Raw genomic sequence first — 21,207 nt, 5'->3', positions numbered from 1 at the left:
GGCAGAGGTGTGGTCAACTCTGAGAGATTCCATTCTCAGAAGGCAGCGATTGTGTATAAAAAGTTCAAAGGAATACACACATGGAAAAACGGTAAATTTAACAAGAACAAAAGAACAGATGATTGTTCACACTTTCTTGCATTTGTGGGTATCAATAATAAAGCACAGTATGAGCCTTTGGGAGTAACTCGAAGTCAGTATTGTTATTAGGGAACTGCAAAGACAAGAAAATTGGTATTTCAGTACAAAGAGGTTCCAAAGAGACCTGGCTTTGTGAGTAGTAACAGTGCTGCTACCTATTCCTAATGTGGGGGCTATGAAATTAATCAGGAATGGCCATTGGACAACACAGGAACTACAAAGATCTTCACCCGCACAGATAGAAATTAAATCAGCCACGTTTTTATTAAAGTTCCTTCTTGGCCAACTATATGTATAAATCCCTTTCAATGTCTATGCTCCGTTTGTCCTTGTTGCCCAAAGATTATGTGTTTTCAGATTGCTTTCTTATCTTTCTGCACATGAAATCACTCATAATCTCCTCCAACATCTCTCTCAGCCCTTCTCTGCTGCTCACGTGTCCACTTCTCTAGAGCAGCTCTGGGGACCAGGAGAACAGATGCATAAGCATCATCTGTCATATACAGCTCGCAAACTCCCAGCTCCTGATCCTAGCAGCTTGCTTTTCCTTAAGGAATTCCTCAGTTTCAGAGTAGGTGAAGGCATATGGGGAAAATAGCACAGATTGAGAAGCATATTAAAATGGACACTAGAAAGTAAATGCATAACAGCTTTAATTATTTTAGATGGAAAAAAGTGTACTCACAAGTAGTCATAAATATTTTGTGAGAACCTACAGTGTTAGGATTCAAAAGCTCAAGACACAGAGTCTGCTTTCAGGATATGGACACTCTAACTGTGGTGCTAACACAGCAGAATGGGGGAAAATACACATACACACACACACACACATTTATTGTATTTGTATATATTTTATATCAAAACCAAAACCAAACCTGCTGCCATTGAACCCATTCAGACTCATAGGGTTTTCTTGGCTGTGATCTTTAGAGAAGCAGATGGCCATGCTTTTCTTTCATGACGTTGCTGGGTGGGTTTGAACTCCCAACCTTTAGGCTAGTAGTCAAGCGCAAACCATTTGCTGCTCCCAGAAATCCAGATAACATATGTAATATATATCAGTAATATATAGTATATAAAATATTATAGATAATATATTGCATGTAATTATATACTACATACAACATACATTTATACACATATATTAATATTTATAATATGTATTATATATTAAATATTAATATATTTTTATATTACACTTACAAAGACATATGGAATATATAAAATACACACATTATATATTACATATAATTATATAACATACATATATACATATATTTATATTTATTGTATTTATATATATTATACATGTATATATATTGCATATAATTATATACACATACATACACAATAAATACTTCTGAGCCTGAAAGAAGGTAGGAGCCCTGGTGGCCCAGTGGTTAAGAGCTTGGTTGCTAACCAAAAGGTCAGCAGTTTGAATCCACCAGCCACTCCTTGGAAACCCTACGGGGGCAGTTCTACCTTGTTCTATAGGGTTGCTATGAGTCAGAGTCGACTTTGACAGCAATAGGAAGGAAGGAAGACAACACTTTAGAGGGAGGATTTAAAGAGTTTTCAGCAGGGATGAGGTGAATGGGTTGGAGGTAGCATTTATTTCTAGAATCAGTTAGAAAAATAACATTTTCAATAAATTTATTTTTTTCCAATCTTTGGATACAATAAGCCTTTTCCATAAAGTACATTATGGTTATTTATCTGTCTTACTATTTGATCGTCAGAAGTGATGTAATGTTATATACTGAAAGAAGAATCAGAGCGAGTCACATCACAGAAAAGGAATCTCCATGACAATCTCTATTACTGCCATGAATAACAAGTTATGAGAATAGTTCAATCATGGAATTACTCGGAGTTGCTCTATTAACACATCAAAGGCTTTCAATCAAAGATATAACTTTGCTGGAATGAAGAGAAATTTCCAGTATAAATCGGACGAAACTGATAAATCAGTGCCTCCCGCTCTTCATCTTCAGATTCAAAGTGATGATTATTTTTCCGAGCTGCAAGAAAAATAGTTAATTTTAAAAAATGATAGGATGAAGATGATAAAATTTTCAAAAAGACTACTTTCTAATATTTCTTCCTGCAATTAGCATTAAGTGGAAAAAATATCACTGAGAGGAGAAATCTTTGCAAAACTTCCCCCTGGTAAAGGGGCGTCTGGTTTATGGCACAGTTACCTACTGATAGAGCAGCTATACTTTCCTAGCACCAGGCCTCACATGGCACTTGCTCCCTCATGAGCTCACACACTTACTAAGTGCCTACTGTGTGCAAGAGCTGATGCAGGCCCTGGGGAAGGAAACAGAAACAGGACAAGGTCCTACCACTCAACAAGTTTAATTAAGCAACCAACACAAACACAAAATCATACACTGTAATGTGCATAGAGTATGTCTTCAGTGAGACGCTACAGGAGTGAAGAGGATGGAGAAAGTGGCGCAGGTGGAGAAGTGAGGCAAAGCGCATTTTCCACAGATAAAGCAGAGAGATGAAAAACAGGGAGGCAGTATTATGGGCACAATGAAGTTTGGTATGGATAAAGAGTGGACGCGTGGCCTGGAAGCTTGGACTTTCTCCTATAGTCAAAATAATTACTGGTTTTTATTAAACACATGACATTTTTACAGTGAAGCATGCGTTGTTGTTAGTTGCCCTGGAGTTGATTCTGACTCATGGTGACCCCATGTGTTGCAGAGCAGAACTGTTCCATAGGGTTTTCAAGGCTATGAACTTTCCGAAGCAGATCACCAGGCCTATTTCCAGAAGAGCCTCTAGAAGGTGCCAAACACTGAACCATTTGAGCCAGCTGTGGACCCCTAACGCATTGCCACTGAGTCAATTCCGACTCATGGCAACCCTGTAGGACAGAGTAGAACTGCCCCATAGGGTTTCCAAGGCTGTAATCTCTATGAAAGCAGACTGCCACTGCCAGCGAAGCAGCTGGTGGGTTCAAACTGCATAAAGACAAAGTACAGCCTGTCCTCTGATGCTACTGCAATAGATTTGCTCGAGCCACTGCTGTTCTCAGCCACACAGATTTTTTTCACTCAAAAACCCATGACATGAACATGTTTCCTTGGACTAATACTGCACATGGGAGCTCTTTTGGGTTTTCTTGTTCAATCCTGAAACCATTCATTCAACTGAGCACAATTCCAAACAAGAGTGAACTCAGTAGGAAGTTTCTGACTTCAGAGAATAGGCAGGAGGGTGGATGGCAAAAAGACTTAGGGTAGCCTTGGAGATGGGACTGAAACAAGGCTCACTGATGTGCTAAAATGGCCATGTCTCATCAGAGTGACACCCTATCCCTTGCAAGTTTTATCTGTACCTCTGTCTTACAGCCATATCACTCAACTAAAAAATAAGCATCTACAAGCAAATTCTCAATTTTACCCAAATATAATATAGCATGAAAATGTTTTCATCAGCAAAAAACAGCCAAAACTTATTAACTTTTGTCAATGTGCCAATGCTTCCAGGAAGGTAGCCTTAAATCACAAAATGGATGTGTGTGTGTGTGTATGTATGTATACAGATGTATAGATAAAAACAGACACATAGATAGATGATAGATAGACAGACAGATAGATGGGTATAGTCAATCTATATTCCGTATTTTTATGCAAACAATGCGTGTCTTCTATGTCTGTTTGCCAACCATGCTCTCTCCCTGCAAGGTAGTTTTGTAAGCACGCCATGCTGACTTTTTTACAGCAACATATACAACAAAATGGCTAGTAGCACTTATGATAATACCTCTCAGGGGGAGGGTATGGTTGGCAAACAAACACAGAAGGTACACATTATCTACATAAAAATACGATAAGTGTCTTCAAACAAATAATATCTAATGCTGAGAGAATTTTATCGTTAAAGCATTATTCTTAAAAAGAAGAGTAACTGGGGAGAATCTAAATGAAAATATTCAAGGAAGGAATAAAAACAGTGCAATGTTTTCATGCTGCTGTTGAAGAACTGTGCCCACTTTAGAGTGTACGATACTGTTACGTGAAAAAATTGTCCTGATTTTACCTGAATATACAAGATCTCAACTGCAGAGTTTTCATATTTTTAATATTTTTGTCTTTTTTTTATTAGTAAACATGTAGGGCTTACAGAATATTTACAGAGCACAAGAGTACACAAAAATTTAGATGAAGGCAATTTCCTTCAAAACGACACTAGAACAATAAAACTATATACCCATATATTACCTTCAGAAACGAAGAACTCTGCTAAATAAAATGCAGCCTTCACAGCATTAGGTGAACGGGAAATGTTGTCATTTCCCCACTCATAAGGTGGTTTCTCTGGATGCCACTGGACACCATATACTGGATACTTATATCCTGCAGGTAGAACACAAATCTATTATGCTGGAAGTAGTATGAACAGTCTAGGATGTTACTTTAATTACATTTCATGTCTATGTAAAACATTATGTCAAAGAAAATTGTACACATTTTTCTTAGATACAAACTAAAGAATTTCAGTTCAAGGTCAATATGAAAATTCCTAATATTTCACTGATTTTCAATCTTCTACAGTAATGGATCAGTGAAAACAAGTGAAACCCTCCAAGAGATGGACTGACATGGTAGCTCCAACAACTGACTCAAATTACCAACAATCGCGAAGATGGTGCAAGACCAGGCAATGTTTCCTTCTGTTATTCAGATGCAGTGAATTACTTAACATGGCCTTTCTAAACATAGTCTTTGTGACTCCCACACAATGACTGGGTAGGACTATGCAAACTAAAGTGCTTGTAGCCCACCAAGGAGATTGGATAGCTTGCTGTTAATGCAAATAAGGTGTATGGAACCTGTGATGGCTAAGGTTATGTGTCAACTTGGTTGGGCCATGATTTTCAGTGGTTTGGCAGTTATATATGTAATTTGGCAGTTATGCGATGACATCATCACCCTCCATTCTGTGGTCTAATGTAACTGTCCTCCATTTTGTGATGTGTTGTAAATCCTAGCCCCTATACCTGTGGTTATGGTCCCATTTGGGAGTAAGTTGACCGTTACGTTAATGAGGCAGGATTAGGGTGGGATGTAAGTCACTGCCTTACTAGAGGGTGTGACTCAAGTCACCACCCTTACCCTAGTCACCACCGTTACTATCCTACTGAAGTCATACCCTTGCACTGTCTTGCTCAATTAAGAGGAGTTTCCTTGAGGGTATGGTCTACATCCAATACATGTGAATGCTCTGTCAAAGTTCTCTCTCTTGCTCTGGATCCTGCATCTGTCTTGTCATCATCTGACCTCCGGTTCTTGGAACCTGAGCCAGCAGCCTATCGTCTGACCTAATTCACCAGCTTCCACAGCCTTGTGAACCAGCAGCCTGTTGTCTGACCTGCCAATCAGCCCCTGTAACCACATGAGTCAGGCAAGGCCTCCAGCCTGATGCCTGATCCACAGATTTGGGACTTGCCAACCTTCACATCTGTGTGAACCATTTCCTTGATGGTTCATGAGTTCTGTGAGATGTTGCAGCAAATTATGGAACCCAAAGATGAAAACAAAAATACTGAGAGGAGGAGTAGTCGATGTTAGAGATGATGGAGTGGTACAGCAGTTTGGAAAAACTGGACATTTGGGACACCTTTAACCTCTGCCTCACAGGAATCACCTTTGTGCTGATCCTTACAAAAGACATTAAGTTGTACATAAGGTTGCTATAAATTGGAGCCAATTCGACAGCAGCCAACAACACAGGATCAACACAATTCACTTCTCCAGATGATCACAGTAAAATATTTTAGCCTTGGAATATATCCCAGTTCAACAGTGAAGTGCACAATGGATTAACGACACAAGTTTCTCCCATGATAGGCCTCTCTTTTTCCTCCTTCATAACACATTTTCATTCCCTCCCATAATGACTAATAATGTTGGTGTTAGAATGGGTCCTTCTGTGTAAGCCAGCTTGTCTCAGCCAAAATTAGGTACTCTTCTCAGTCTGTGGAATGATTCATCGCTTGGTGCTGGTCATTTTTAAAATAGTTTTAAGCATTTAAAAGTTGGCATGAAAGAATCTTGTAACATAATTCAATTATTTTTAGAATCATTAAATATCTTTATAGGCAAAATAATATAATTCCTGGAATTTGCTTCAAAAAATTAAACACATAAATAAACCCAGTGTGTCTAGAAGCATCTGCTGTGCCACATCCTAGATAGCACTTGTTGTCAGATTTTTAATTTTGCCAATCTGGTGGGTGTGAGGTGATTTTTCACTTTGATTTCCATTTGCATTCCCCAATCAGTAATTACACTGTGCAACTTACCATACGTTTATACCAAAAAACAAAACCTGTTGCCGCTGAGTTGATTCTGACTCATAGTGACCCTATATGACAGAGGACAACTGTCCCATAGAGTTTCCAAGGCTGTAATTTTTACAGAAGCAGACTGCCACATCTTTCTCCTATGGATTCGAACCGCTAACCTTTCAGTTAGCAGCCAAGCACTTAACCACTGTGCCACCAGAGCTCCTTACCATATGTTTATAGGCCATTCAGATTTCTTTTATCCATTCTCTTATCCACTTTTAATGGGTTGTGTTTTTCTTAATTCATGGTTGTACTTTATATATGCTAGACATATATCCTTTCCTAATTATATACACATTACAAATATCTCCTTTTTTCCCATCTATATTATTTTTTGAGGAACACAAGTTCTTAAATTTAATTTGGTCAAATTAATCAATATTTTCTTTTATGGTTTGTGTTTTTTGTTCTTACAAACTCCTTCCCTTACATAAGATCATAAAGATGTTCTCCTTTATTTCCTTTGAAATCTTGTTATGGTTTTACCTTTCCATTTAGGTCTTTCAACTACCTGGAATTTATTTTTTATATGACAAAGGGGATACAAATTTTTATTTCTCAAGGATCACAAAATGTCCCAACACCATTTATTAAATACATCCTCTACTTTCTTCCTACTGATTTGCAATACAATGCCACTGGGTCAACTATCAAATATTCTCAGTTTCTGGGCTCTCTCTCTGTTCTGTTCCATTGGCCTATCTGTCTATTCCTGTGACAAAACCACAGTCTTAATTGATATAGATTATAAGTCTTGATTTCTGACAAAGCAAGCTCACCCACTCTGTTCTTCAAAAATATCTTGTATGTCCCTGGCATTTTGTACAAAATAATATGATAGGAATAAATCCAAATATCAGCATTACAACAAATTGTGAATGGACTAAATGCTTGAGTTAAGGACAAAAATTATCCGTACAGGTTCATAATGACAATCCATCTGAATGCCTTTTAAGAGGCTCATCTAAAATATAAAGATCAAGAAAGGCTGAAAAGGAAATCTTTCCCAAAAAATGACAAAAGACATTTACTGTGCTAATACTGACCAAAAGCAGCTTTGTGTCATTTTGCTAACATCAGATACAGTAGACTTTAAGGCAAAAAAAAAATTACTAGACGTTAGGAGGAGTACTTCATGTGATATCAAAGTCTACTTACAAAGAAGATATACCTAATAACACAGGCTTAAAATATATAAAGCAAAAATTGACAGAACTGCAAGGTATAGACAAATACCTATTCACCCTCAAAGACTGTAACACCATTCAGATCAAACAGCAAATAAATTAAATAAATAAATAACTTATTAACATATAGTAAATTAGAATACACGATTAAGTTTGAAATAATAAACATAAGTGGAATATCGACCAAACAACTGCTGAATACACATTCTTCTTAGGTACATACAAAATAGTTTTAAAAATTGACCTAGTACTAGGCATTAAAGCAAGTCTCAACAAGCTTAGTATTATACAGAGCATGTTTTAGGACCACAATGCAGTTAAGGGAGAAACAAAAAATGCAAAGATAACTAGAAAAACTGAAAGACTAGTAATTAAACACTTTTAAATATCTTGTGAGTCAAAGAAGAAATTAGCATGGACATTAGAAAATATTTAAGAAACTGTATAAAAATGTTTTTTACGCACACTTTGGGATATGCCTAAAGTAGCTGCGGTGCCATAGATCACTTTTGTGTGGACTTTCTAGCCATGGTCTTGTAACTCCCACCCAAGTGACTGGGCAGGACTGTGCAGATACGGTAATTGTGGCCCACCAATGGGATTGGTCAGTTTTGCCATCCTGCGGGGCTTGAAATGAGCTGCCCTAGATGCGGGAAAGAGAGAATCCCACCAACTACCAAAGAAGAACAGCCAGGAGCCAGCATGTCCTTTGGACCTGGGATTCCTGCACTGAGAAGCTCCTGGAAGCAGGAGACAGTGAGAGAGAGCGAGATATAACCCTAAAGATGGTAAGAAGTGGTGGCACGAATAGACCTGGCTGCAGAGACCCAGCAGCAGGGGACAGTGTGGTGCACTTCCTGGCCCTTGGAGAGAGAAAACTGAGTGCCTTTGGGCAGAGGCTGAGGGCCAGGGAGAGGCGTGCCTGCGAGCACAGCTGGGAAGAGGCTGTCCTGATGGAAGAACTGTATCTTGAGTGTTCCTAAGCCTGAATACAACCTGTTACTTCCCTAAGAAACCCCATAATCGTGAGTATGGTCTGTGAGTTCTGTGTGGCCACTGCAATGAATGAATTATCGAACCCAGCAGAGAAGTAGAGAGTGCTGTGGGAGGAATGGTTGGTGTGGAGTTAGTTAAAATGGAGGAGAGAGGAGGCATGCTTGATGTCCGCTTCACAGAAATCAGCCTTGGGTTGTTGATCTTGACTCTCCTTCCCCCTTGTGAAATTAGAGGTCAGATACCACCCCCATGCCATTTTTATAGTAGCCATTAAAAAAAAAAAACCTGTTCCCATTGAGTGGATTCCGACTCACAGCAACCCTACAGGACATAGTAGAGCTGCCCCATGGAATTTCCAAAGAGCAGCTGGTAGATTCAAACTGCCGACCTTTTGGTTAGCAGCTAAGCTCTTAACCACTGCGCCACTAGGGCTCCAAAGTAGCCATATATATTTAAAAAGAAAAGCTGAACATTAATGAGCTGAACATCATCTTTAGAAGTTAATATAAAATAGCATATTAAACCTTGCTTTCTTTTGGATTTTTTTCTCCTTTTCTCTCCTCTACTAGTTTTATATATTGCCTCTATTCTTAGGGTGGTTACCATAGAAACTCTGATATGCATTAACTTCTTCAAGTCTATAGTTAATGTCTTTGCCCTCCTCCAAAACAACAAGGACCTTAGAACCATATAACACTATTCACACCTCCAGGAGTGCTACTGTCCCCCATTTTAATTCTATTTTAACCTCATAAGTTACTATTAGTATTTCCATAATCAGTGTCCAACATATTTTTTTCCATATCTTTACCACTGTGTTTGCATTTTATTTATCTTGCATCTAAGGCTTTCCATCTGGGATCACAGTGCTTACCTGAAACATATCACTTTAAACTTCCTTTGGGGAGGGCATGCTGCTGGTGGCCAAACTCTCCCTAATTTTATTTCACTCTTTTTCCATAAGGAAATTTCACTAGGCATACAATTGCAGGTGGATAATTATTTTCTATTCATACACTGAAGATATAATTCCATTTTTCTGACTGTTGTGAAGTGTACCATCGGACCATGTGCTGTTCTTCTGTAGGTGATCCATCTCTATGACTGATTCTAAGATCTTCCCTTTCTCTTGGAGGATCTGCAGTTTCTATGACTAGATATAAATTTCTTTTTTATTTACACTGCCTGGGATTCACTGGGCTTTCTGAGTCTGTTCACTGGTGCTTTTCATTAATTCTAGAAAATTCATCTGATCTCGTCAAATACTGTCTCTGTCCCACTGTCTGTTATGGATTCCATTGTGTCCCCCCTAAAATATGTGTTGGAATCCTAACCTCCATACTTGTGGATATAATCCCATTTGGGAACAGGGTCTTCTTTATTATATTAATGAAGCCCTACCAGTAGAGTGTGTCTTAAACTTACTGTATTCTTATGCATATAATGCCCATCTTCTTCTACATTTGTTTGCCAATTACTCCCTCTCTCTGTGAGGTATTTTTGTAAGCACACATGCAAATTTTTTTTACAAAAACATGTAAAAAAAAATTGGCACACTGGTGCTTCTGAAAATACCTTGCAGTGGGAGGGAGCGATTGGCAAACAAACATAGAAAGCATGCAGTATTTAAGTAAAAATACAATAATTATTTTTGAGCTATTAAAGAGATTAGATACTTATATAACTTAACAACAAAAAGACAAAAAACACAATCGAAAAACAGGTAAAGGATTTTAACAAATATTTCACCAAAGAGGATATTCCAATGGCCAACAAGCACATGAAAAGATGCTCAAAATCATTAGCCAATAAAAACCATAAAACCCACTGCTGTCAAGTCAATTCCAACTCATAGGAACCCTATAGGGCAGAGCAGAACTGCCTCACAGGGTTTCCAAGCAGTGGCTGGTGGACTCGAACTGCTGATCTTCTGGACAGCAGCCATAGCTCTTAACCACTGTGCCACCAGGGCTCCTCATTAGCCAATAGGAAGATGCAAATCAAAATCACAATGAGATACCATCTCACCTCCATCAGAATAGCAATGATTAAAAAAATGGAAAACAATAGGTGTTGGTGAGGTTGTGAAGAAAGTGGAGCCCTTATCCATTGCTGGTGGGAATGTAACATGGTACAGTGGAAAAGTTTGTGGTTTCTCAGAAAGTTGAACATAGAATTACCATATGACCCAGTAATCCCACTCCTAGGTATATACCCAGAGGAAGTGAAAGTAGGAATGCAAACAAAAACCTGTATACCAATGTCCATTGCAGCTCTTTTCACAACAGCCAGACTACAGAAACTACCTAAATGTCCACCAACAGAAGAACAGATAAAAAAATGTGGTATATATACACAATAGAATATTATTCCTTCATAAAGAGAAATAAAGTCCTGATGCATGCCATAACATGGATAAACCTTGAAAACATGATGAGCAAGATAAGTTGCAAAAGGGCAAATACTGCATGATCTCACTTACATGAAATAAGCAAATTATATGTTGTTGACATTGAGTCGATTCTGACTCATAATGACTCCATGTGACACAGCAGAACTGCCCCATAGTGTTTTTGAGGCTGTAATCTTTACAGAAGCAAATTGCCAGGTCTTTCTCCCTCGGAGCAGCTCGGCAGGTTTGAACTGCCAACTTTTTGGTTAGCAGCCATGAGCTTATTATTAGTGGTTGCTAGGAGTGGGAGGGAGGGGGAAAGGGGGAAGTTTTGCTTACAGGGCATTGAGTTTATGTTAATGGATAGTGGTGGAATAATCTGGAAAAGGACAGTGAGAACAGTTTCACAACCTGAAGAATGTAAGCAATGTCACTGAATTTTACATGTAGAAACTGTTGAATCAGAGTATGTTTTGTTGTGTATTTTTTCACCACAATAAGTTTAAAGGAAAAAAAAATAGCAGATTAGGCACAGAGACAAGTGAGCATAAACAGGGGGAAAGATAGATGCCATATGGCAATTGCCAGGGAACCAAGGAACACCAAGGCTAGACAAGCTAAGAGACAAAGATTTTCCCCTAGAGCCAACCGAGAGCAAGCCTTCCCCTACAGCCCTGAATTCAGTGCCCAGAATTTGGACTTCTAGCCTCCTAAACTGTGAAAAAATAAATTTCTGTTCTTTAAAGCCACCCACTTGTGGTATGTGTTACAGTAGCACTAAGAAATTAAGACATCCCCTTTCCTTCCAGAGCTCTGGTTAGGTACAGTAGAACTCCTCATTCTATCCTCCAGATTTCAATCTTCCTTTCAATGTACTTTAGATTTCTGTCTGTTTTATTCTGAATGCTTTTTCGGATCTACCTTCTATTCTAGTTCATTAATTCTCTCTTCAACTGTATCTAATCTGCTAATAAATCTGTCAACTGAGATTTTTATTTCAATTATATTTTTCATGTCTGATACCTGAATTTGATTCTTCTCACTTCTGTTTAATGCTTGTATTTTCAAGTATCCCTTATTTATTTATAAACACAAAATATAATTATATTTAATGTCTCATAATTCTAATTTCTAAGATTTGTATAGTTCTGCTTCTATGTCTGTTGTTTTTGTAAATTCTTATTCATGGTATTTTGCTTCCTTGTGCATTAGTGGTTTTTGGCTGTGAATTGCTCATTTCCCTTAAAACCTTTTACGTGGAAATTCCTTGATGGGACAAACATAGGTTCCTCCAAAGAGAATTATGTACATTAGCTCCTGCCATGCACTTGAGGACACTACCAGTCTGAGACAACTTTAAATAACCTGACTTGAGGTTTATCGATCTGCTCAGTGAGTATACTGCAGGCACACTAGGAGGTGAGCCTCTGACTATGAATGCTTATGGCTTATTCACCACACCCACTGTCTTAGTGCTAAGGTTCAAGACTGACAATTCTCCTTGCAGTGCTGCAGACCAGCTTCCAGATTTATTTTTAGTTCACCCTTTCAATGAGGTTACAGCCTTTCAGGTCATAATCCATGGGGTACTCCCCATGTTGGGGGACCCTGAGCTTTGACTCAAGTTTTCCTGACTGGATAATAATGCTAACTTAAATACTCCACCTAACTCTTGCGTTTCTGGATATCCCTGTGTCCTTGTCAGTTTGTCAATATATTTAGGAAGATGTTTTTCTATTATGTCAACCACATTATTTATTGCTTTCTAGAGAAGAATCTGTCACATGGAACGTAATCTGCCATATTACTAGAAACAGAAGTCACTTTCTCCATTTATCTGTTCATCCCTCCTTATTCTTTCCTTTTCATCATCCCACTCTAGAAAATGGCTCAGGTAAACCGCAACTGACTTGGAACATGTACAAAATATGTCTTCTGTCCCCAGATATGCCCTAACCTCACCATGGGCCTCCATCTTCAGGTCTCCAAGTAACATAATTTTATTCTTAAGAAAACATAGATATAAAAATTAATAAATATGAAATTAGTAAGTGAAATCAAGTATACATGCTACAGTGATACACACCTTCCACTGATGAAACAAATTCAATCTTGTCAGCTGTATTTGTAGTTATTACATTGAAAAATGTCTTCAACTTTTCATTTGCTGTAAAATTCTATATTACAAAAATAAAACAAAATGATTACTTCTGTAGTTAAACCAAACTCATTAATTTTATTGTGTAATATGTGATACCTTCATGGAGAGGCTCCACTTGTGGAAATTTGCAGTCAGAGGTTCAGTAGATAATGACAGCAACAAGTCAGCAGGAAAATTCCGGAACATTCTACCCTGTAATGTAGCTGAAATAATTTAAGCATAAAAAAATATAAAATCCACTGAAGTCACTTATCAGCAGCCAAAGAAAGGCCATTATTAAGACATAATCAAGACTTCCACAGAAGAATTCCAATCAAATACAAAATATATTCAAATATGTTCCAGATTTGAATACTTTTCTTCCAGAATATTAACATGAGTAAGTAAAATTTCTTCTCATGTGAGAATTAATTAGCAGAACAGCCATAAGTGTAAGCAGCGAATCTTAGGTTGGCAGCTCTGAAAAACATAGGTAAAGTTTTCCATGTGTGTATGTATTGTTTTCCCGGGAAAGTATCCACAACTTTCAACATATTTTCAAAGGAACTTAAAAACGTTAAAAACACCAACAATGCAGAAAGGGACATTAACCACGCCAAGAAATTTCTACTCAGCAAACAGATCACAAAAGTAATATACCTTAGTGGCCAACACTCAAGGCTCTGTAGTCACACATGTAGACTCAAATATCAGAGAAGGGTTTTAAAACAAAATCCTGATAGGGCTCAAAGCCCTGATTCCAGCTGTCCCTAAACCTGGCCCCTTCTTCTTGCTAATGCCTTCCATGAGAATCCCAGTACTCTTGAAATATTCCTTTTTTGTATAAATTGGGTTGTAACCACCACAACCAAAATAGTCTGACCTAATTTAGATACTCTCCACAGAGATTCTGCAATGATTAAATGAGATACGAGAAAGAGCTTTGAAAACTATAAAGTGTTCTATAGGTTCCAAGTATGACCACCATCACTTTCCTTCCAAAGTCCTTATGAGAGCAAGTTAGTAGTATTCATTTCTGAAGACACAGAGATAAAGTAATTTGTAAGAATCATTATCTATTTACACAACCAAGGGAAAAACTTGGGTATTAGAATAATTCTAGGTAACATTTACTTGTATTTAAAGTGCTTAGCAGACTGCCTGGAGCATATTATCGTACTTAATCCTCACAAACAACTCAAATAAGGAAACTGGACCAGAGAGAGGTTAAATGATTTCCCAAGGCCAAAGTGACAAAGCCAGGACTCAAAATTAGGTCCAATTTCAGAGTTCTTAATCACACATGGTCCAGATATCACTAGAAGCAATGAGTTATCGTACTTTAAAACTCCTTAAGCCATTCTCACAAATGAGTCCAAAGGTGATAATTCACATCTCCAACCTGAGTAAGTAATTTAAGAATTAATAAATTTTATGAGCATTTTTAACTGATATTCACTACTTAAACTCAACAGCAATAGGTTTGGTTTGGGGTTTTGGTTTATTCCTGCCCAGTGACTCTTTTTAAAAGGATGGGAAATAGAATTCTTACCTCCAGTGAAGTTCAGTGGCAGTGACAGATTCTCAGTTTTTGTGGAAGTTAGTAAGTTCTCTTCACTCACCAGTAATGTGAGCGCTTCAAATCCCAGACATGTGCCCCACACTGGGAAATAGTCTCCAACATCAAAACTCTTTGCAGAGTGAGAGACAGAAAAAAATAAGTTTATTCTATACTTTTCAAAAACAAAAATTATACATCAGGCTTATCATTAAAAGGCAGTTCCCTGAGTTATTCAGGGACTTCTGAAAGATCTTCCATGATCCATAAGTGGGTTATCACTCAAACTTCTCTTCATCCCTCCATCAACCACCAAACAAGTGACAGCTAGGGACCATAAATATTACAGACAATGCTAGATAGATGCCTATTTATAAATCTTCTACAAATGTCATCCCTTTGAATGATTTTCTAGTTTTTAATACACTATGAGGCTTTTCTTCCATTATCTCAGAATTTATGGCAACAGCCACATTATACCGCCTTCAGCTAATCAGATTTAAATCAGAAGAGAGCCATGATCTGGAGAAAAAGAACAGTTAGTCAGGAAAAGGCTAAGCAAAAGTAAGATAAATTTTTATAAGAGTAAAAGTTGTCAGCGAAAAAAGTACCAGTGTATTGAGTTTCTTCTACCTGCATCATAACACCATGACTGGGGAAATAAGTATTCTAGTAGCTGAATTTTCTGGTTAACTGAAGCTTAAACCCATTTTTGCTGACAATTGCAAAAATGAATTTTAACAGCAACTTTCTAAAAGCAGGAGTCCCTGAGTGGTGCTACCTGTTAACAAACTGGACTGCTAACCAAAAGGTTGGCAGTTCGAACTCACCCAGAGATGCCTCAGAAGAAAGGCCTGGCAACCTACTTCCAAAAAATCAGCCATTGAAAACTCTATGGAGCAAAGGTCTACTCTGACACACATGGGGTTGCTATGAGTCAGAATCAACTCAACAGCAACTGGTCTGGGATTTTTGTTTGTTTGTTTGTTTTCTAAAAGCAGAACTTTTCTTTCATAGATTGTAAAATATAACCTAATAGGCACTCATTTAAAATGAGGACCCTGGGTTGTTTTTTTCTGTTCCTCACTGAGAAAAAACACAAAATTATATTAATTCCTATGCTTCCTATACCTATGGAGGATTTTAATACTTTATATCCAGTTATGCCAATTTTATTTTAGAAGTTAGTGCTTTGTACTTTAAGTCATTGGTCTTACTTAATTTATTGCTAATAAACACAAAACTGTTCTCTGTTTCTATATGTGCCATATTTAATTTTCAACTAAATGTAATTTCCTTGATTGCTGGAACCACGCCTTTTATTTGTTGTGGATCCTCCAGATGGCCCGGCACAGCAAAGGCCACAGAGTGGACACAGAATGGAACTAAGAGACTAATCACTTCTTAACGCTCTTTCAATGAGGGTTTTGTGGACCCCAGTAGCTGTAACTACATAAGAAGTTCAAGGTTAGTTACTAAGCTTTTTACCTTGGAAATCTTCAAGTAACTCTTTTTCTTTTTTTTTTTTTAAGGAAAAAAGAGATCTTTGGGTCTTATGGATTGCTGGCTTCTTTTTTCTCTTACTTAAACAAATTACATGAAGTCTCTATATGCAAAAAAGGAAACGAGTGACTACTTACGGTGTTTATATATTTCTCAAATGCATCTTACATTATTCACATTGTAAAATTTCAACTGCATTCACTAGTTTTTCAAAAACTATCCACCAAGAATGTACTAAGTACACACCACCATACCAGATACAATGAGGAATGTCTTCAAAGAGTATTGGAATCATAAAATTTGGTAAGACATGAACAAATAATCTCAAGATAGTCTGTCTTCTGGAATATAAGTTCCTCAAAGGCAGAGACTTTAGTCATATTATTATAGAGTTGGTACGAAATAAATGCTTCAACAATTCCACAATAAAATACTCTAAGAGGTAAAGAGGGCAGGATGCCATTCCAGCTGGGGTAGACAGAGAAATTCTATAAAAAGAGAGAAGTGCCTTAGCCTCAAAAAGGGGCTAAGATATAAATTAGGGATGGAGTAGACAGAAACAGATTTGATAGATTAAAATGTAGGAGGATACAGGGCGTATGCTGGAAATACAAGCCTAACTCCAATTACATAAGAAAAGGCTGGAAAGGGGGCGTGAGGACACACTTTGAAAGGTCTTGACTCAAAGACTATAAAAGGCTACAAGTTATTTAATAGCCAAGTGTCTCACATGCTAAAGTCCCTTAGGGAAATACTTAACAAGGGTGGGAAGATCCCAGGGCCAGCAAGATTAATTAGAAAATTTCTTTAATAGTTCAGAGGAGAAACAGTAAGAGTCTGACCTCTGGTACCAAAGGAACGCCCGATATGAGACATTATAAGGCGGGGGCGGCAGGAGGCTCTGCTAGTAATTGGCTGAGTCCAGGGTAAGTGCGAGGAAAGGGCATGAAGGATTCTGTGAGTTGGGAAGGGAAGATTTCAAGAGGAGATGAAAATTAAAAACATGAGAACAATGCTTGGTGCATAACAAAAAGAAAAGAGGACATACAGAGATAGGGGAGCCATGAAGCCACCGTGAGACCCTGGTTCACAGGAGTCAGCATGCACAGAGAGGGCCTGGTCAGCAGCACTCTGCCAGACCCCTGTGAATCCCAATTACAGATGAAGCACCCAGAAAACAGGTGGGATAGCCATGAGCTGCAGAAGAGCAGGCCCTCCCAGGTTAAGGAGGTGATGATGCTATAGGGTCATACTGGAAAATTACCAAAAAAAAAAAAAAACCCATCTGAAATAATAAACAATAACTGATACTTACCTTCAGGGCAGAGTTATAAAATATTCTGGCCACTTTGGCATAACTTGAGGTTCTTATGTTAACACTTCCTCCAGGGAAAAGGATCCTGAAACAACATCAAAGGAAAATCAAAAAACTGAAGAAAAATAGAAAATAAAAAAATATTGGCAATGCTACCCACTCAGAAACCACCCCAGTTAAGAACACTTTATTGCATGTTCTTCCAAAAGTTCTTTGATAAACAAGTTTATTTAATGAAATAGTGTGCCCCAGACTCTCTGTTAACCCAGAACTAAAACCATTCCCAAAACCAATTCTTCAAACAAACATTAGACTAGACTATAAAACATAAAACACTACTCGTGAAAATGTGGTTCTTAGTTCAAGCAGATACACGAGACTAAATGGGCAGCTCCCATCCGGAGGCAGGATGAGCAGGCAGAAAGGGATAGGAGCTGGCTGAATGGACACGGGAAACCCGGGATGGAAAGGGGGAATACGCTGTCACATTATAGGGACTGCAACTAGGGTCACATAACAATATGTGTATAAATTCTTGTATGAGAAACTAACTTGAGCTGTCAACTTTCACCTTAAGCACACTAAATAAGTGAAAGAAAAAAAGTCTCTTTCTGCGAGCAAGCTACCCTTTGTGGTCAAGTCAGAAGACAGAAAAGTTTTTCCATGTACAATTCAAGAAACCATCTAAAAAATAACCAATCAATATTCTCAAACCTAGTACTTATAAATTGCCTAAGCAAGCAGTATGCCATGTCATTTAAAGTGGCTTCAAAACATTTAAGCCAAGCCTTAAAAGAATAAAAACTATGTCACACATTTAAATACATATATACTATGCATATCTACATAGCCTGCATATATTTCCTAACCTGCCTTCTCTGCTTTGCAGGACTTCTGCATCTCACGACAAAATAATTCCTATAAAAGAACTTAGAAAATCAATGTGTTATACCACTCTAAGATAGTTACACAGAAATACGGATGATACAGTGATACTTGTGAGAGTCGGACTTGATGAGACTGCCTTGTTTTTCCAGGTCTTGCAAGTTTTTCGCCTTTGACAGGGTACAGCTTACCAGTTTTCTATCGCTCTCTATTAGTAGAAAATATTTTGAGTTTTCCTTCTCTGATGGGTTTCTGCCTTACACAGGTTTCGGCTTTCACAGGTTTTACTGTATTTACATGTATTTTTTTACAAAAGCACCAACATATATGTATATACTGTATCAAACAAATGCTGCCAACTTACCCATTAATAGATTTGAAAAGCTTTTCGTATTCTTTATCAGTAAGATTAAGCCTGAAAACAATAAAAATTGTTATAAAATATCCATTTCCAAAACTTAAGAAAAAAAGTAAGGCTCTAAATGAAGTCACCACATTAATTTTTAAAAGCCAGATGAAAAATAATTCTTAAACTCCCGGCAATATTACTTCTCCACCTTCCTAGAGGCATTTTTTTTTCAAACTACTTAAAAGCCATATAGTTGTATCTTTATTTTGCTAATTGGACAAGTAAACACGTCCTTCTGTGGTCCAATGTCATTCGCGATTGTGAACTATGTGCTAAAAGCACGAAATGTGAACATCAGTAATTTCTCTGAACATTCAACAGCCTTATGTAGAAACTAAACAAAGAGCTTATTAACATGCCTATCTTAGGTTCAGCAGCTCTAGATGATAAAAACAACCAATCCTATAAATTCCAAGTCACTGCTTCATCCCACACCCACCACCACTTGCAACTCTTTGGGAACTACTGTGTATTCACAAGTCAAACCTAAAGACAGACTTTCAGGTAAAGAATTTAACTTTGCGCAAAGAAATCTGGTCTTTCTCCTAGGTTCCTGAGAGATAATGCTAAACTCTTAGAATCTCCTGAGTAATTGAGGTGTCATTGTTACCTAAGAGGCCCCCAAACCACACCTAAGGGTTTGTGGTAATATGGTGAGGGCTGGCCAGGACAGAAAGACCACCTTGTGATATGGCCAGGCCTGGGGGGTGGGAGGGGCATGATTCAATCAGTCATGTCTTCATAATGAGGTTCCAATAAAAGCTCCAGACCTGTAAGCTCCATGGGCTTCCTGGTTGGTGAGAAACATGGGAAGGTAGCATGCCCATTGGAACATGAAAGCTCCACGTTGGCAACTTTCTCAGCCCTTGCCCTATGCATCTCTTCGTTTGTAACCTTTTTTGCTATAATAAAGCTGTAATCATAAGTATAGTGCTTTCCATGAGTTCTGTGAGTCATTTCAGCAAATTATCGAACCCAAGGGAGTAGCAGGGCCAGCAGGTCAGAAGTGAGGGGGGCTGGGAATCCTGAGTTTACAGTTGGTACCTAAGGGTGTAGAAAGAACCAACAGGAATTTGATGCTTCTGTTACAGCAGCACTAAGAATCCAAGACAGACACCCAAGCTGCCTCTTCTCTTCCTCCTCCTGCTAGAGATCTTAGGCTTCAGGAAAAGCTCACTCTGGGGTCTGATGTTCTGACCAGACAGGCAGCAGGGCTGGGGAGATAAAATTCAATCAACGACCACGGAAACTCTAGCTGGCATCTATCAAGGGCCATGAACCTCCTTGGGTGGCTGCGGTGGAGGGTCTGAAGCTGTGCTTAACTCAAGTGAGTAACATGATCCCTGGAGTATAAAGCTGGATGGGTTATGAGACTTTGGAGTCCTTCTCCTACAGTGCAAAGTGGGGCATGCATAGTTTCCATCCGGCCCAGATGGCCTTCGGCACCTAGAGGGCATCGGTTCACTGTGTAACTGTTCCTGTTGTTTCCCATCCACTTTCTGTGAACAGTAAAATGGCTTTCACTTTGCCAACACTGTGTAACTGTTCCCTGTGTACTATTGTATCAGACAAAAGGTTGATGCTACTGGCTGGGGTCCTCATCCTAATAGTCTTGTGGCTGTTTGGGATCTTAGGACTGCCTCTGAGGCAACCTGCACGTCCAACACAGTGAGAGGGATCCCAGGGAGGGACCCCTGGGAGCCCCTGAGCTTGGGACTGGTATCCTGAAGGGGTAATGGGAGAACCTCAAATCTGCAGCCAGCAGGTCAGAAGTCAGGGTGTCACGTGGACTAGCAAACCTGCAGCTGACATCTGAAGTCTTGGGCCTATTTGGCATTCTGAAGGATGGTGTCCTTTTAACTTGTGAGATCTGACCTAATTCTGGGTGGTTAGGGTCAAAGGAAGCAGTGCTACATGGGCAGCTGGTGTCAGAAATGAACAGAGAAATGTAAAGTGGGGATATGATATTTGATTACTGATCCAAACACAGACTATAGAAAATTACTATAGATGACAGACAAATCAATGTAGACACTCTTAATCTGTCCATGTAATTATTCTGGAGCACCTTTGATCAAACACCCCTTAAGGGTCTCCTATCAATCACCATGTTACTGATGATTTTAGCTCCTTTCTCCAGAGAAAATCAATGGGATTAATCTGTGACAACTGGCTACAATCTTTAATTAGGTCACAGTAAGATCTGTTTGTTCTTCCAAAAGATAAATTAAATGCAAGAACAAGGGAAGAGAGCATCATGTTTGTGAAATTCCTGCAAAAACTCTCCTACATTTAGCAATCTTCTGTTTCT

At 38.4% G+C, this 21,207-nt stretch overlaps 1 protein-coding gene across 1 annotated transcript in view; it reads right to left on the bottom strand.

Moving 5' to 3' along the window:
- Nucleotides 1-1,777: 1,777 nt before the first annotated feature.
- Nucleotides 1,778-21,207, bottom strand: part of GGH (gamma-glutamyl hydrolase) — a 40,532-nt gene continuing 21,102 nt past the window's right edge. Inside the window, exons 3-9 of the mRNA XM_004372565.2 lie at nt 18,852-18,902; nt 17,603-17,687; nt 14,779-14,917; nt 13,344-13,450; nt 13,173-13,263; nt 4,383-4,517; nt 1,778-2,162 (exon numbers count right to left, since the gene is read on the bottom strand). Of these exons, the coding sequence (XP_004372622.1) occupies nt 2,041-2,162; nt 4,383-4,517; nt 13,173-13,263; nt 13,344-13,450; nt 14,779-14,917; nt 17,603-17,687; nt 18,852-18,902 (730 nt within the window). The 3' untranslated portion in view covers nt 1,778-2,040. The remainder of the gene's footprint in view (nt 2,163-4,382; nt 4,518-13,172; nt 13,264-13,343; nt 13,451-14,778; nt 14,918-17,602; nt 17,688-18,851; nt 18,903-21,207) is intronic.

Source organism: Trichechus manatus, unplaced genomic scaffold, assembly GCF_000243295.1.
Source record: "Trichechus manatus latirostris isolate Lorelei unplaced genomic scaffold, TriManLat1.0 scaffold00018, whole genome shotgun sequence".
Lineage (NCBI taxonomy): Eukaryota > Metazoa > Chordata > Mammalia > Sirenia > Trichechidae > Trichechus > Trichechus manatus.
Note: the sequence above shows the minus strand (reverse complement) of the source record. Positions and strands in the feature narration are given on the sequence as shown.